Raw genomic sequence first — 18,413 nt, 5'->3', positions numbered from 1 at the left:
CATGACAACACAATCAACCGTGCGGCAGCTTTGACTGCATCGTCAATGTCACCGACCACCGGGAAAGATGTTTCTCGAAGGTATTTCGCCACTTTCCCCAATGGCTCCATTAAGGTAAACACTTATTCTAGAAGTAGTGCAAATATCTCTGCTTGTTCTTACAAAACGGGCTGGTTTTTTACCGTTATACGGTGAATGGCTGGTTTCTCCAGGTGCTAACACTAAACAGTCAATGAACGCAAATAACTGAAACAGCATAGCAGTTTGTACTTACTTAGCTTTTTAATTTGGATAAAACACTTTGAGAATGTATACTTAATTTTGTAGATGTCTCTTATTGTTGGTTGCTAGTATGACGTTTGACTTCAAAATTGGTGCATCACCTAACACGCTAATCCAAAGTAGTGTTTACTGTGATTTAGATGCTAGCTGGCTAACAGAGTTTGTCTTCAACACCTGTTGCTCTCAGAAGGCTGCAACATCCTTTAAGATCTATTTATTTGATCTTTTTTTTAGTCACCACAGTGATAGAAATAATTTTAGGTAAACAAACTGCTAATTTTATGAATTTACAGCACATTTTCTCATGGTCCTAATTAGTGCGGTTAATACCGGTGTTCATTTTTCAAAATGGCAACAAATGACACCATCTTCTCGAACTTACTTTTATAATAAATAATTGTTTTTTTGTGATTGACATAAGTATAAAGGCACAATATGTCAATATGTTTGTAAAATCATGAACAAAAAGACATAAGGCTAATAGAAAAATAATTATGCCATATTTTTAAAAGTACCCTATATCGCCCAAAGTACTTGGCCGCCCATCCAAATGATCAGAATCAGGTGTGTAAAATCAAGCACTTAGGCATGGAGACTGTTTCTACAAATGTTTGTGAAAGAATGGGCCACTCTCAGTGATTTCCATCATGGAACTGTCATTGGATTCCACCTGTGCAACAAATCCAGTCGCAAAATTTCCTCCCTCCTAAATATTCCAAAGTCGACTGTTTGCTTTATTATAAGAAAATGGAAGAGTTTGTGAACAACAGCAACTCAGCCACGAAGTAAACTGACAGCGAGGGGGTCAGTGGATGCTGAAGCGCATAGTGCACAGTCAGTTGCTACAGAGCTCCAAACTTTATGTGAGCCTTCAATGAGCCCACGTACAGTACGCAGAGAGCTTCATGGAATGGATTTCCATGGCCGAGCAGCTGCATCTAAGCCATACATCACCAAGTCCAATGCAAAGCGTGGGATGCAGTGGTGTAGAGCAGTGGTCCCCAACCTTTTTGTAACTGCGGACCGGTCAACGCTTGAAAATTTGACCCACGGACCAGGGGGAGGGGGGTTTGTTGGGGGGGGGGTGTATTTTTTATTTATTTTTTTTGTCATAAAAAAATACAATCGTGTGCTTACGGACTGTATCCCTGCAGACTGTATATTGATCTATATTGATATATAATATAGGAGCCACAATTATTAATAACAGAAAGAAACAACCCTTTTGTGCGAATGAGTGTAAATGGGGGAGGAATTTTTTTTGGGTTGGTGCACTAATTGTAAGTGTATCTTGTGTTTTTTATGTTGATTTAATACAAAAAAAAAAAAAAAGTTTTTATTTTATTTTTTTCTTGTGCGGCCCGGTGGTTGGGGACCACTGGTGTAAAGCACGTCAACACTGGACTCTATAGCAGTAGAGACGCCTTCTCGGGAGTGCTCTATAGCAGTAGAGACGCCTTCTCGGGAGTGTTGAATCACACTTTTTCATCTAGCAATCTGATGGACGAGTCTGGGTTTGGAGGTTGCCAGGAGAACGGTACATTTTGGACTGCATTGTGCCGAGTATGAAATTTGGTGGAGGAGGAATTATGGTGTGGGGTTGTTTTTCAGGAGTTGAGCTTGGCCCCTTAGTTCCAGTGAAAGGAGCTTTGAATGCTCCAGGATACAAAAACATTTTGAATAATTCCATGCTCCCAACCTTGTGGGACCAGTTTGGAGCGGGCCCCATCCTCTTCCAACATGACTGTGCACCAGTGCACAAAGCAAGGTCCATAAAGACATGGATGACAAGAGTCTGGTGTGGATGAACTTGACTGGCCTGACCTGAACCCGATAGAACACCTTTGAGATGAATTAGAACGGAGACTGAGAGCCAGGCCTTCTCGACCAACATCAGTGTGTGACCTCACCAATGCGCTTTTGGAAGAATGGTGAAAAATTCCTATAGACACACTCCGCAACCTTGTGGACAGCCTTCCCAGAAGAGTTGAAGCTGTAATAGCTGCAGAAGGTGGACCGACATCATATTGAACCCTATGGGTTAGGAATGGTATGGCACTTCAAGTTCATATGTGAGTCAAGGCGGGTGGCCAAATACTTTTGGCAATATAGTGTATGATATAGAATAATATGGCCTCAGAATCATTTTCCCTAACAGACCTGACCGTTCGCCAGGAAATTCTCTAAATGAAGTATTTGGCATTTTCATATCGGATGACGCAAATTGCAGATCACCTGTCAAACAAATGTTTTTCGCCTGCCATTGTTTGAATTCCAACAGTTTTTGTAGCATTTAAATGGGATACATACAATACTGTTATCAAAAACTTTAAGACCATTATAATGTTCTGCTAACTTCACATATAAAACCTACATAGACCAACAGTAAAACAGTAGTTGCTCCCTGTTTTTATTTTGGCAAAATAGTGAGAAATTTTGGAGGACCCCTACTATGAATGGATAGCTATACAGTGGTGCCTCGGTCAGTAATCTGTTCCAAAAGGTCAGATATAAACCAAATCGCATGAATAATTAAGCAATTTTTTCCATAAGAAATAATTTACCGGTAAATAAGATGAATCCCATCCAGACAGCCCAAAATATTAACAATCACATTTTTTTCAGAGAATAATTACAGTTGTTCCTTAACTTACGAGCACATTGCGTTCCACGACCGAGCTTGTAACTCAAAATACTTGTATCTCAAATCATATCGGTCCATTGAAATTCATTGAAATCAATTTATGCCGTGTTTGGCCTTCCCGAAATGCCACAATTTTAACATGTAACATCCATCCATCCATCCATCTTCTTCCGCTTATCCGAGGTCGGGTCGCGGGGGCAGCAGCCTAAGCAGGGAAGCCCAGACTTCCCTCTCCCCAGGCACTTCGTCCAGCTCCTCCCGGGGGATCCCGAGGCGTTCCCAGGCCAGCCGGGAGACATAGTCTTCCCAACATGTCCTGGGTCTTCCCCGTGGCCTCCTACCGGTCGGACGTGCCCTAAACACCTCCCGAGGGAGGCGATCGGGTGGCATCCTGACCAGATGCCCGAACCACCTCATTTGGCTCCTCTCGATGTGGAGGAGCAGCGGCTTTACTTTGAGCTCCCCACGGATGACAGAGCTTCTCACCCTATCTCTAAGGGAGAGCCCCGCCACCCGGCGGAGGAAACTCATTTCGGCCGCTTGTACCCGTGATCTTGTCCTTTCGGTCATAACATGTAACATGCCTTTTAAAAATAAATTTATTTTTTTTAGATAAATATTGAATGAAAATAAAAATACAATAGCATTTACTAAAAACAATTGTTTTGTTTCACCTTGGGGAGCTGATTTTTTAAGTGTCTCCTACAGCCTGCTTCCCCATGGCGTAACAATAAAAACTAGGCAATCGTTTATGTTGCACACAGACATATTTGAGGTTGACAACAAGCGATACGAAAGTCCCTGTACCAAAGATAACGATCAACCATCCACTTTGTTAAATCAGGGCTAGACAGGACAAACTGAAACAGGTCAAACACAGCATCTGCAGCTTCCCATAATTGTTATGGATAAATGTCCGCTGTTTAAAAATGTTGCGGCTTCTTGTGGTGTTGGGTCAGCTGCTAACATGTTTTTAATGGTTTGTTTCTCCGATTTGGTCGTCCGCTTTGTCTCCTTTGCGCTAATTTTCTCAGTTCCAGTGTTGGAGAGCAGGATTGTGTTGTTCTCTAAGCGGCGCTGGAGCGCGCATGCCTAATGTCTAATCCAGTGGTTCTTAACCTGGGTTCGATCGAACCCTCGGGGTTCGGTGAGTCGGCCTCAGGGGTTCGGGGGAGACACACCCGACTCATCGTGTAAATAAAAACTTCTCCCTATCGGCGTATTATGGATTCCCACAAACAATGTTCCCTCTAGTTTTCCATATGCATGAGCAAACGCAAAAACTCCTTGAGCATTCAATGGAGCACATGTGACAACATCAGACGTGCACATGCACGGTGGCCGCACCAGCAGCACACCCGTCCCAAACCTGACTAAATAACAAGTTAATTGTTTTATTATTATAATCAAATGACAGTAGTCATTTCCCTGAGATTATTTTCTAATATACGTGTTTTGGCCCACTTACATTGACAATAACAAAAAATATTGTTTTTCATAATTTGTACCCTTTTCAGATATCGCATTTAGTTCCCACTAAAACATTCACATGTTGCACAATGAGATGTAAACATGGGATCATGTGTACATTCCTGTAACTTTCTGCTTGTGAAATATATCTTTATTAGTATTTACTTAATATAATAACATAATTTCATGATTAATATTTATAAATTAAGATTCAATTAAGAAAAAAACATTTTATTTTTCACTAAAGAAGGGTTCGGGAATGCGCATATGAAACTGGTGGAGTTTGGTACCTCCAACAAGGTTAAGAACCACTAGTCTAATCAAAACTTGTTTCTTTCTTGAGTAAACAAAGCAGGGACAACAACGTGTAACAATGTAATAACTCTTAATTGCTCAAATGGCAATGGCGCAATTACTACTTCTTCTGTATGTTTGATGCATTTTGTTAAAATTATAGTCAAAAATTGGAGCAAACAAAAACCAAGATACGGCTGTACTTGAATCTCGGAGAGAAATAATATAATAAATAGGGATGTCCGATAACATCGGACTGCCGATGTTATCGGCCGATAAATGCTTTAAAATGTAATATCGGAAATGATCGGTATCGGTTTCAAAATTATCGGTATCTGTTTCAAAAAGTAAAAGTTATGACTTTTTAAAATGCCGCTGTGTACACGGACGTAGGGAGAAGTACAGAGCGCCAATAAACCGTAAAGGCACTTCCTTTGCGTGCCGGCCCAGTCACATAATATCTACGGCTTTCCACACACACAAGTGAATGCACGCATACTTGGTTAACAGCCATGCAGGTCACACTGAGGGTGGCCGTATAAACAACTTTAATACTGTTACAAATATGTGCCACACTGTGACCCCACACCAAACAAGAATGACAAACACATTTCGGGAGAACAACCGCACCGTAGCACAAAATAAACACAACATAACAAATACCCAGAACCCCTTGCAGCACTAACTCTTTCGGGACGCTACAATATACACCCCCCGCTACCCCTAAACCGCCCCCCCCCCTACCTCAACCTCCTCATGCTCTCTCAGGGAGAGCATGTCCCAAATTCCAAGCTGCTGTTTTGAGGCATGTTAAAACAAATAATGCATTTTATTGCCATAACTTGAGTTGATTTATTTTGGAAAACCTTGTTACATTGTTTAATGCATCCAGCGGGACATCACAACAAAATTAGGCATAATAATGTGTTAATTCCACGACTGTGTATATCGGTATCGGTTGATATCGGAATCGGTAATTAAGAGTTGGACAATATCGGATATTGGCAAAAAAGCCATTATCGGACATGTCTAATAATAAACTGTTCTCTATATTGTATATACTATTATAGCCTTAATTACATTGAATGTGCTCCATTTCATAGATCATTGTGCCTAACTGTTGTATTTATTTCCTTTTTTTATTTTTTGCCACAACTCCTAACCCTATGTTTTGTTTAGTGAAATGGCAAATGGCAGATTTCTTCATTTTATAGGCAAGAGTTTTCCTGTGAGATAGATAATTTAAGATATTTTTTTTGTGTTAATTCCCTACAGAAAGTGCCAGAATTAGATGCTGAATACATTTACATATTTTTTTGAGGCAAAGAAGCCCCCCTTTCGGCAGCCGTTGATGTCCGACTGAATGAAATGTGATTTTTATGCTTTTGATGGTCAATCGGTCAGAGCACGTGGCTTATTATGCTTCGTGTTGTTTTTGTTGTTTGATGAAGACCTCTTTTGAAATGCATAATGTGGTTTTGAATTAACAAGATGTACAGTATGCATACTCCACTTGTAGTATGAAGCTATATTAAACCCTTTGCATGCTGCACAGCAAAAAAACGTCATGGATGGTGTATACCTGCAGTGTATTCCAGTACAAGTACAGTATCTGTTAGTTTCAAAGGTGTACAAGTTTGACACATTTCCTCTATGGATTCCAGAGGGGGCTCGCAGTATCCATTGTCGCACCATCATGCTCGTAAGCCTTGTTAACAGTGCATCTTAATTAAAACACCGGCCAGCTGTGTGTGGGAAAAGGGCGCCACCACTTTTACGTCTATATTTACACAAGTGCACTTAATAAGCTTCTGATTGCATTCTCTTCGCATGCTTGCGGTTAAATTAGTGGAACGGGTCAGGGTGCAAGGCATGGGCACAAACAGAGTGTGCTCCATTGAGGCAGTGAAAGCAAAGGTTGGGAAATACAGCGGCGCAAAAGACAGAAATGATACAACTGATGTCAAGATGGAAACAGTGACTCATTTTTGATCCGCAGCTGCGGCGGAAGGGCTGTAGTGTTTTCCATCGTTGGAGTGTGTGTGAAGAGGCCGCTGATGCCAGCAGTGTGTTCGGCAGCAGAGTGCAAACCCTGCAAGATCCTCGGACAAATCATCAATAGTCTGGTGAGTAAGAACCCCGCACTTGGCTTTTTCCTGGCTGCGACTCGGGTCTGATGAATGGTGGACTGTTTGAACCATCACTAGTTGTCATTTTACTGCAGCTTCATCAGAGGGAAACAACATCTGATAAAAAAAGATAAAAAATTAATCTGTATTAAGTAGCATTTTAACATTTTAACTGTCACGAAAGTGAAAAATATAAGGTAATGCCAGTTAACAGTAAAATGTAAACACATTAAAATAGCGGTGACCAACATGATTACAATTTGTGCTTCCAAAGTTGCCTCACAATCTTTTTCTATATGCCTCAACCAAACCTTTTAGAAAATGATAAATAACAACAGGATATCATATTTAAAGTGGAGGAAGGCAAATTTACTGTATTCTAACCACTCAGCAGCAACTATGACATTGACAGTAATACATCAAGTTGCAAAGTACAAATGTTAGGAATCCTTGCAACAAAGTTTTTGCACCTTCTCAAAGTTATGACATTCATACGAAACACAGCTCACTTTCCCCTCTATGTTGCGTCTTACCTTTTTGTATTACTACTATATTGACCCAAAGAAGACTGTTGCTGGGTTGAAAGCACGTGACCTTAAGGTCACTTCCGGGTGTCAGGCGATGGTCTAAAGTCCCATTAGGCTATTGTTTATTTACCTGCATCACTGCAAATTTGGGCATCTTTTAGAAGGTTTAGAGGCAAATAATAATACAAAATATTTAAAATAGGATGAAGGGGACTTATACACGCTTAATAAAAATTATTTTTGAAAGATTTAAACCTTTCATCACCAAGGCATTACTGCTCACCTATGCCTCACTTCCTTCAACACTTACAAGGATTTAAAGGAGAAAAGATTGAAGGCACATCATGTCTTTACATCATTTATAAATTAAGCATTAATCCGTGAAAGACAACATTGAACTAAGTAACGTATTTGATTGTAATAAAACAATTGACTGCGGTAGTGCTGTGATCGTGACTTTTGTAGTTGATTTTTGCTGCTAATATTAGTCTAATCTACAATTCATGTCTGCATTTGTTTTTATGGTGTGAAGTTCATATTTTGTCTCATTATTTTGTTGTTCAGCATAAATGTTTGCTAGCGATATCAAGATTCACTATATGCTGTTGAGCCTACGAGAGATTCATCTATCGAGTTTATTAATACTATTGAATACATTTTCTTGCTGCTAACAAATAGCACCATATAATGTGGTCATCCGTGTCGAATAAAACACTTGGCTTTTCTGTTCAACAACAACTGAGCTTGTAGTTTCTGTTATGAAACAACAAAAATACGGTGGATTGAGCCGACAATCACAATATTTATTACAAGGACTATGCATTTCGTTAGTTTATTTGCACAACCATGTCTTTGTAGTTATATTTAGGCATAGCAAAAGAACTTAAACCGATGCAATCTATCATCTTTTCTTTAAAATAGAATAGAATATATCTTTATTGTCATTGTACATTGTACAACGAAATTGTATGCAAAACTAAAAACATAGATAAATAGATAAAAATACATAAAAATACCAAGCAAACAGCTCACATGCACAGTCATTATTGTCTTGTGTTCAGCGACACTATTGCTCTCGGGTAAAAAGTGTTCTTAAATCGGTTTGTCCGGAATTTTATTGTCCTGTATCTCTTGCCCGAAGGCAGCAGTTCAAAAAGTTTATGTCCAGGGTGAGATGGGTCCCTTATGATGTTTTTTTGCCTTTTTGAGGCACCTGGCACTGTACAGTTCATCTAGGGAGGGGAGAGAGCAGCCAGTGATCTTCATGGCACTTTTTATGACCCGCTGAAGTGCATTTCTCTCTGCCGCCGTGCAGCTGGCATACCATACACACATGCAGTATGTCAGCACACTCTCTATTGAGCAGCGATAGGACACAAGCAGTTTTTGTGACAGTTGGTTCTTTTTGAGGAGTCTCAGAAAGTAAAGTCTGTGCCTTTTTTGATGGTCACTGAGGTGTTCATACTCCACGACAGGTCTTCCTCGATCTGGATCCCCAGGAACCTGAAGTTAGAGACCCTTTCCACATAGTCCCCATTGATGTAAAGTGGTTGGATGTTTGTTTGTTTGTTTCTTCCGGAAATCCATGATCAGCTCCTTCGTCTTAGTGGTGTTAAGGACCAGGTTGTTTTCCCTGCACCACCCAGTACGCCGCTCCACTTCATTTCTGTAGGCAGACTCATCCCTCCCAGAAATGAGTCCCACTACTTTACGTTTTGTTCTGCTTTCAAACACTACTAGTATAGTAGAGAAACACAGACCGTTTCTCAAACAAATCAAATGTTCAAACAAACATTTTCCAAAGTGATCGCTGCAAACACTGGCATGGTCCGATGGTACTCCAGAAGATGATGAAAGTAATATTTTTAGAGCCATTTTCTACGACGCACGTGACTTTCGTTTTTTCACATGATTGGTACCTTTATGAACGACTTCTTTCAGGACTCTATGAAAGCTTTCTCCTATCTCTCTATTTGAACGATTTGGACACTCAAGAACAGAACAGCTTTACGGCATTTTCTGCTCAAACTCTACTCTCACTTGTTTTAATGCTACGCTCAAGCTGCTCGACCATCCCGTGAATTAAGCCGCGAAGAAGAAAAATGGACGTGACGTTGCGCCAAACTGTGTTAAAGCTTCTCTTCTTGCCACGTCTTCGGCGGTCACTCGAACGAGTATGACAATCCTCCTGGTAGGGGTGTATCCCTTTATGGAGGATGCCTGTGCGTGACTTTGTTTTACGTGGGGAGACTGGTACACAGACAGTCACCACACGATCCTTGACAGAATCGGGTCAGGGTCCAGTGGCATGGAGTCCAAGACGACTGTGGACCCTTTTCTGCTGCAGCCTTCTTCTGCCATCGCAGCTGTTGTGGTAGATCTTAAATCTACTGTCTTCCGCCTGCCGTTGAGGTGTTCACCGTATCCCTGGCTCGGGGGCAGTCAGGTACTAGGCCTTTGCCAAGGGCCACCTGGGGTAACAGTAGTAAAGGGGTTAACCTCCTAGTGCCCCAAGACCCCACAGAGGAGCCTCCACTGCCAAATGCACTTTAACGTCATGCCCAGGACATCTTCTTGCCACACACACACACACACACACACACACACACACACACACACACACACACACACAAAGAGTTAAGCCCCTCTCGAGAGGACTGGTTCCAGAGCCCTTGCCGTGCGTTGATGTGAGTCCGACAAGATCCAGCCGGAACTTCTCCACCTCGTGCACTAGCTCAGGCTCCTTTCCCGCCAGAGCGAGCTTCGTTAGCCGAGGATCGGACTGGGGCGGTATAGCTCGGTTGGTAGAGCGGCCGTGCCAGCAACTTGCGGGTTGCAGGTTCAATCCCCGCTTCTGCCATCCTAGTCACTGCCGTTGTGTCCTTGGGCAAGACACTTTACCCACCTGCTCCGAGTGCCACCCACACTGGTTAAAATGTAACTTAGATATTGGGTTTCACAATGTAAAGCGCTTTGAGTCACTTGAGAAAAAGCGCTATATAAATGTAATTCACTTCACTTCACTTCACACTGCCAGGGGCCCTGTCTTCGGGTGCCGCTTAGCTCACATTGTATCCGACCTCTATACCTCCTCCTATGAGTGGTGAGCACATTGGAGGGGGGACCCATGTTGCCTTTTTTGGGCAGGCCCCATGGGGATGGGCCCGGTCACCAGGCGCTCGCCATCGAGCCCCACCTCCAGAGGGGGCCCCGGTGACCCGCGTCCGGCGAGGAGAATCTGGGTCCTTAATTGCGACTTTCCATAGAGGTCTTCAATCTGCTCTTTGTCTGGTCCCTCACCTAGGACCTGTTTCTCTTGGGACACCCTATCATGGGGCATAGCAGCCCCCAGACAACATAGCTCCTAGGATTAATGAGACACTCAAACTCCTCTACCACGATAAGGTGGCAGCTCAGGAGAGGACACCAGTCATTTTAAAATACGTTCTAATTGTGACAAATATAGACATACATTTTTTAAAAATCTGTTCCCTTATAAAACACTCCTGGTGACAAATGCTAGCTGTTGGCAGTGTTCTTAAAAATGTAATTTTAAGCTAGTGGCATGCAGAAGATTTAAAATGTACCGGTACTTGTTTTTTTTTGTTTTTTTTTAATCTACAAATGCGTTTTAAACGCCCATTTAGTAAAGTGAATCCTTACGTTGTTTGTAGCAGTTCTCTTACAAGCCTCATTAAAATAGAATGACAAGCGCAGTGGTGCCATAGGTTTAAATACTCCATAGTGCTGATAGTTTGTGTCTGTGTGTTTTAATCCATCAATCTGCTGACACTGGTATTTAACACAAGGTTAAATGCAGCTCTTTACAAGTGCAAACACTGCACTGTGTGCTCTCTTTCTTGACACACTCCCTAATGGGCGCCGCTTCAGTCCGACATAAAGGTAAACACGCTGTGTCAGTCTCCATCACCAAGCAACCTCCATCACCAAGCACAGGGAAATCTAAGAGACACTACTGCTCATCTACACGCACTCTGTGCAGATCTATTTGACATCATCATTGGGAAATTGCATCCGTCAGGACAAACAAATCGTGTTGTCCTCTTTAGGTCCTTTTATATTTACATGCATAAAAGACTGGTATTAAAGCCTGGTTTCCTCTTTGCATGTCCTTAGAGGTTGCCTGAGATCAATGCTGACATATTCAGCAAGGTGTTTGATGCACTGCTTTGATTCACTGGCACAGTCTTAACTTAACTTAGGCTCATTTTAATATGGAGATGAATATTGTTTACCCAGTTGTACTGACACCAGCTGTTCATATCACTGTTGGTAGCAAAGAACACGTTTTAAAAAAAATTACACCCAAATTCAACATGGGCTGAAAATATTGTATATTGGTCCATTTATCTATTTATTTATTTAAAATAACCATCTACACAATAACAAAAAAAAGCATCTCCAAAAGAGGTGGACATTTTTGGGAACCTCACGATTTGATTAGATTCCGATGTGTGTTTTATCTAAAAATTGATTATTATTAAAGTAAAAAAAAAAGAAAAAGTTTTTCATTATTATTTTTTTTTTTTAAAGATTCTTGAAAAGTATAAATCGATTTAGAACCGAAATAAATAAAAACACACAATTTGATGTGAATGGATTTTTTGGAGCACCCCTATTCTCCAATACAGTATTGTCATTTGAAAAAAACTAAGAAACTTAAAATAATATAAATTTTGTGCAACGGAAAAGGAGCATGAAGAAGCAAAAGCTTATAATGTCTCGCCCCATTACTCAGCTTTAATAATCGGATTCTTTATCAACAATACAATACATAATGACCGTATATAACAATAATTACAGGACACATGTATTGAATATAATTACATCCATGCATGCTCATTACTCACAATAATTAACCCACTCATCCTTTCATCAAATGTATTTTACATAAATACATTGCACCCTTACGATATTTAATGTTCCCCCTCTTTGTTGTACCTATCAAAAACATATTCTTATATATTTTTCATGAAATCGTATGATCGTATTGCTTTGTTTGATTTAACATTTCTGTCAACAAGGTTATATCTTGTGTACTACTACGTAAGTTTCAATGACTTGCAACAATAGTCGCGTAATGCATTCCACCCCCATTTTGCAGAGTATGCAAATATTTGCAGCCCACCTAGTGAGCTGCCGAAACAGGCTGCGGAAATTATTGAAAAGAATGTAAAGTGGAAGAGACTAGAGAGTGATGTTTACTGCATAAAACTAATTAAGTGTTGTAAATCAGGACAGGCATACAAATACATTTAAAGGGGAAATGCCCTTTTTTAAAATGTTGCCTATCTTTCACAATCATGATGATGAATGGATTTCATTTTTTATGCATTCTAATTATTAAATAAATGCGATCAAAAGTCTGCTTACATCGGTGCCTGTGGGAGTCCCTCTATTTCGCCTATAAAATCCAACAAATAACCATTCAAAAAGCGCCAACAATACTGCAATTACATTTTGTGACTTGAATATTAACCAAGTATTAGTGATATTGTTATTCTAAGTGCTAACGCAGACAAACTTTTTATAGCGGCGCCGTGATCACAAGCTTATGTACAATTTTGACATGATCAACTGGTGAGGTGTTTCCACGATTTCTTGATCCCTGGAAGTTTATTGTAGATCCTAAATCATGCATCTCACCTGGATAGAAGAAGGCTGAGGACGTATTCTGGCAAGTTGGTACACTTCAACACCCGATTGTGACCCGGAAATGGCGAGAACGACACGAAAAGACGCTTGGTTCAACCCCCCTTTTCTTTGCGAGGATTATAAGTTATTCTTCATTTAAATGGGAGTATATGTACATCCTAGCAGTCTGCATTCTAATGACAGCAGACATTGCCCAGTAAGTGATGTTCTATTATATTTGTTGGCTCTCATGAAATCTGCAGTGAGTAGTAATCAGTGATGTTGGGAAAAAAAAAGCGCACATATTAAATGTTTTTATAAATGTGCCTGTTACTACATTACATATATATTTACATCATGTATATAAAACTTAATGGAGGTTTGGATGTTTTTAAGGGTTTTATAGGCAGAATAGAGCGGCTCCCATAGGCTACATTGTAAGCGGACTTTTGATCGCAATCATTTAATAAATAGAATGTATTAAAAAAAAAACATCCATCGTCATGTCTTTCATAATGATTGTGAACGAGAGGCAAAGAGGGTAGTTCCCCTTTAAGATAAGATTTCTATTTGTTCTTTGAGCTTAAAAAGCACACAGTTGACATTTCGCAAGAAGGGGTCATTTGATTTGAAGAATAATAATTTGATTCTCTGTCATCTCCATAGATGTAATTTTGTATTGTGCATGCAGATGGTGCTATACTGTGTAATTGTCACCTAAATATAGATTACCGCACAACTCACACCATCACACACTAACACACAAGGACTGTCTGGTGAGTTGGGGCGGGGCTTTGATGAGGATGTGTGTCTTGTTGATTCCGCCTCTCATAGCAACCTTAGCCTGCACTGGACGTGTACAGACATGTAAAGTGCACTTTCACATGAAACTATTGTCTATTTTACCATTTTACTTCTGCTCACTAAACACGACAGATGTGTGAATTACAAACCGAATAAATGACACATTCTATGCTAAGATTTATTGCAGATTACGGCAATTAATTGTCTGCACCCTGACACTATCGTCTGTTCCACCTCCCTCCTCCCACCAGCCCAGCCCCTGTCAACCCTCCTCTTCAATCTGTGTTCTATTTAAACCTTAGCCACTCAAATGAGCCCATTTTTAGGCTGCACTGACCTCTTGAGTAAAAAGCTCACAGTGTGAATGACTCTCATAAAGCACACTCTCACCCATCTGCAGCTTCTTCGCTGATGCAGCAAATGAGGGGAACGTCTTCCATCGACGGCTCAAGATTATAAATGCTTGGAAATTCCTTTTTTTGGTTGATGCGAGATGGGCCGAAATCTCAGGAGTTTTTGACCATTTTGGTTGAAATAAATATAATTATTTTTATGATGATCAACAGGATAAATGGCTCATATACCTTGAGGTGAGTCGAATGTCTTTTAAACAGGTGGTGTTGATCATTTGAATTGGCATAAAAATTATTCTTTAAATTAAATATATATATTTTTTGCAGTCCACCACCAGGCTTTGTCATGAGATAAGCCCCCCTCCTGCCCACCCTGGGTGTCCCTTCTCAGGATGACCGCCGTATGCCCCTCAGAGAGCAGCCCGGAGGAGGCCGTGGCAACGGGAGCCACGGTGGACAGTTCCGTTTCTGGGGCCAACACTGGGGAGTCTAACGAAGACTCCGCAGCGGGATCCGTGGAGCCCACAGCTGGGGTCGCCCACGGCCAGAGGTATACGCACTGCAGCACCCAGGACAGCTGCGACATCAACACGGATGATGAAGGGGCGACCATACGCCGCCTCACTCCGCTGGAGAGGCTCAACTTGGACATGTGCCAGGATGAGAGGTGGAGCTCCAAATATTATTCAGTACATGACTCCACTACATTTGTGTCATTTTATTTTTGTTTTGGACTAGGGTGGTCCGTGAAATTACAGTGGGCAGAAGGATCAGCTTTTACAAAATTCGAGGAGAGATCGGCTGTGGAAATTTCTCTCATGTCAAACTTGGAATACATGCACTCACCAAAGGTATCATAGCGCCATTGGTAACTTTTAAATGCTTTTTTAATTACCACACAAGCTAGCGCCTCTCAATAGATTTTGCACAATGTGCAAAATATTTGATTTTACGAGTTCAAATAAGACAAAGGGGCCAATTATTAATTTTTTTTTATAAGAGCGTAATCCTATTGTTTACAATATTCAACTTTTTGACCATTTTTCACTGCTAAAAACCTATTTTTCATTGTTCGTATTCGTAAGCTATATAATCATCAAAATGATGAGAAAATACATACTTGACTTATTTGCCTGTGTTCAGTTGATCTACAAAATATAGGAGTTTTACTTTTTCAGATGAACTACTGAAATAAATTTAGTTTTCAAAAATGTTTTAATTTATTGGGAAGCGTTAATAAGTTAACCACTGTTAACAGTAATACAAAAACAAAACAGTCTATTGACAAATGACAGTGGACTCATGTGAAGGGGTTTTGATACTTTCACACACAATTAAATATTTGGCCATTTTTACTTGTTATAAGTGTAAAAGAAGATTGTACTGTAGCGTAAAAAAGACACAATATATTTTGATGCAGCGGTGAGTCATCTACTCATTTCTTCTTTTTGGGTCTAGTGCAGTAGTTCTTAACCTTGTTGGAGGTACGGAACCCCGCCAGTTTCATATGCGCATTCACCCTTCTTTAGTAAAAAATAAAATGTTTTTTTTTTTCAAATTCAAGACAAAGTTATGTTTTTTTACTGGTGCACAAAATGAACTGTGCATGGACCACAACAAATTACACACCTGCAAATCAGATGGAAAATTAGAGGGAACATTGTTTGGGGGTATCCATAATACGCCGATAGGGAGAAGTTTTTATTTACACTATGAGTTGGGTGGGTTTTGACCTCCGCCGAACCCCTGAGGCCGACTCACCGAACCCCAAGGCTTCGATCGAACCCAGGTTAAGAACCACTGGTCTAGTGCCACACAAAGCCAAAGCTAAAGCAAAACGTATGTGTGGTTTATCTGTTAATGCTTTTACACACCTTTTCCAAATTGACCAATTTGACTGCAGAGGTTCTGATGTAATCCAAAAAACAACAAGACAGAGTTGGAACACCAAAGATGTCCTTTTGAGGCACTTAAAAATCATTAAGTAGGTGTTAGTATGATTGAGCCTCATGACTACCGGTCTGCAGATCTTAAATAGAGATTGATTAGACATCTCCAGTTTTTTCACTGACATGCCTTATTAAAGCTAAATACTGTTGCTTTTTCTTGTCCATGCTTTCTGTTTATGTGCACATTTTTTGTTTTGGTTTGAAGAATACCTGATGCCTTTTGAACTCCTGTTGACTGCTACAACACGCTGACAGGGAGTGAAACGCGTTTGTGAATAATGCGTACAGACGCACAATTATCATTTCAACACCATTTTGCCAGAGGGAGTGTTTTTGTGCATCCAATAATCATGACGTCTGTTGTCGCCTCTGTGCAAATCCTTTATGTAACACAAGAAATGTATTTTCACATTTTGACCCCTTTTTCTCTGCAACAACCAGACAAAGTGGCCATAAAGATCCTGGACAAAACCAAACTGGATCAAAAGACCCAGCGGCTGCTTTCCAGAGAAATCTCCAGCATGGAGAAGCTCCATCACCCCAACATCATACGCCTCTATGAGGTTTGCCTCCTACACACACAGACACTCCTTCAGAATTAGTGATGCATCAGAACGCTGTACTCATTTGCCCCTCTTCCACACCCCTCCTTTTAAATCCTAAGGTGGTGGAGACGTTGTCACGGTTACATCTAGTTTTGGAGTACGCGGGTGGAGGGGAACTCTACAGCAAAATAACCACCGAAGGGAAACTTTCTGACCCGGACAGCAAAGTTGTCTTTTCTCAGATCCTCTCTGCTGTAAAACACATGGTCAGTATTATTTGTTCTCATTTACATAACATTTCCAAAGGAAACTTCCTCCTGTTTTCCATTTATTCAGCATACGCATTCGCTACTCACATCAGCCAAGCATGAAGGGGAGAGCTTTGTGTGGTGCTTGCAGGGTTACGTAAACACCAACTTCCATTCAACTTTGTGGATGGGTGATGGTATCTTGTTTATGTTTCCCTCGTTCCGGAAGGCAAATGGTCCAATCCTGTCAGTTAAATCCTTAAACCAGAAAAGTAGATGAAATACTGCGCTCCATATTTTTTTCCATTGTTTTTCATCTTGCACAATAAGTTTGAGTCAGTAGGGTAGTTCACCCCTGCTCTGCAGTCAAACTGGTGCGTTCTGCGCAGAATCCAGCAGGGTTAACCATATCCAGCAGATGGTGCTGTAGCAGGAATGAAGCCCATTGACATAATAGCTATAATCTTATACAGTATTCGAGATTCAAGAGTTTTTATTATCAATTCATAACGTGTCCAAGATGCACAGAGCATCAAGATTTATTTTTTCTCTCTCCGCGATGTAATCACAATATAGTATATAGCAGGGGTCACCAACCTTTTTGAAACCAAGAGCTACTTCTTGGGTACTGATTAAAGCAAATGGCTACCAGTTTGATACACACTTAAATAAATTGCCAGAAATAGCCAATTTGCTCAATTTACCTTTAACTCTGTTATTATTAATAATTAATGATATTTATCTTTGTGGAAACACTGATCATCTTAATGATTTCTCACAATAAATATATATAGAAACAGATAAATATCAATATGCAACACTTTATTTTTACATTTTCTCTAAGTGCACATTTTTAAAATTGAACATTTTCAAATGATCACTTCTAAGACAGTCTTGTGAAATCACAATATCCCATTTTAACTAGCTCGCCACTAACATTTTTTAACAAATCATGAATTACTTTGCACCATGTTTGTACAAATAATAACTCATGTAAAATAAAAAAGTCAACTCTCAAATTTTTAATAAATCATGTCACACTTTGAACTGGACACCAAATCTGTTATCTGTTTTTTTTGTCAGTTAGTGAAGACCAAGTCTTTAAAATATTTTCTTGGATTTTCAAATTGTATTTGAGTATTGTCTCTCTTATAATTAAAAATGTCGAGCAAAGCGAGACCAGCTTGCTAGTAAATAAATACAATTTAAAAAATAGAGGCAGCTCACTGGTAAGTGCTGCTATTTGAGCTATTTTTAGAACAGGCCAGCGGGCTACTCATCTGGTCCTTATGGGCTACCTGGTGCCCGCGGGCACCGCGTTGGTGACCCCTGGTATATAGCAATTAATATATAATAATGTGTACAGCTCCACTAATGGACATTGGAGTGTTACTTTCAAAGGCAAAATTAAGGTATTGCTAGAAACATAATTTTATATGGGACTTTATTGTATTATATGTATAGTACATGTTCCAAAAAGAAAAAAACATAAAACACCACCAGAATTAGAGAA

General features: G+C 40.3%; 1 protein-coding gene across 3 annotated transcripts in view; it reads left to right on the top strand.

Moving 5' to 3' along the window:
- Window positions 1-2: 2 nt before the first annotated feature.
- The window catches only part of nim1ka (NIM1 serine/threonine protein kinase a), a 20,871-nt gene continuing 2,460 nt past the window's right edge, over window positions 3-18,413 (top strand). Inside the window, exons 1-7 of one of the 3 annotated variants that reach the window (XM_061928822.1) lie at window positions 3-114; window positions 6,690-6,816; window positions 14,206-14,395; window positions 14,486-14,825; window positions 14,897-15,009; window positions 16,549-16,670; window positions 16,772-16,918. In XM_061928822.1, the coding sequence (XP_061784806.1) occupies window positions 14,551-14,825; window positions 14,897-15,009; window positions 16,549-16,670; window positions 16,772-16,918 (657 nt within the window). In that variant the 5' untranslated portion in view covers window positions 3-114; window positions 6,690-6,816; window positions 14,206-14,395; window positions 14,486-14,550. Of the gene's footprint in view, window positions 115-6,574; window positions 6,608-6,689; window positions 6,817-14,205; window positions 14,396-14,485; window positions 14,826-14,896; window positions 15,010-16,548; window positions 16,671-16,771; window positions 16,919-18,413 lie in introns of those variants that run through there. The other 2 variants (XM_061928823.1, XM_061928824.1) reach the window with 2 other exon arrangements.

This window comes from Nerophis lumbriciformis, linkage group LG33, assembly GCF_033978685.3.
Source record: "Nerophis lumbriciformis linkage group LG33, RoL_Nlum_v2.1, whole genome shotgun sequence".
Classification (NCBI taxonomy): Eukaryota; Metazoa; Chordata; class Actinopteri; order Syngnathiformes; family Syngnathidae; genus Nerophis; species Nerophis lumbriciformis.
Note: the sequence above shows the minus strand (reverse complement) of the source record. Positions and strands in the feature narration are given on the sequence as shown.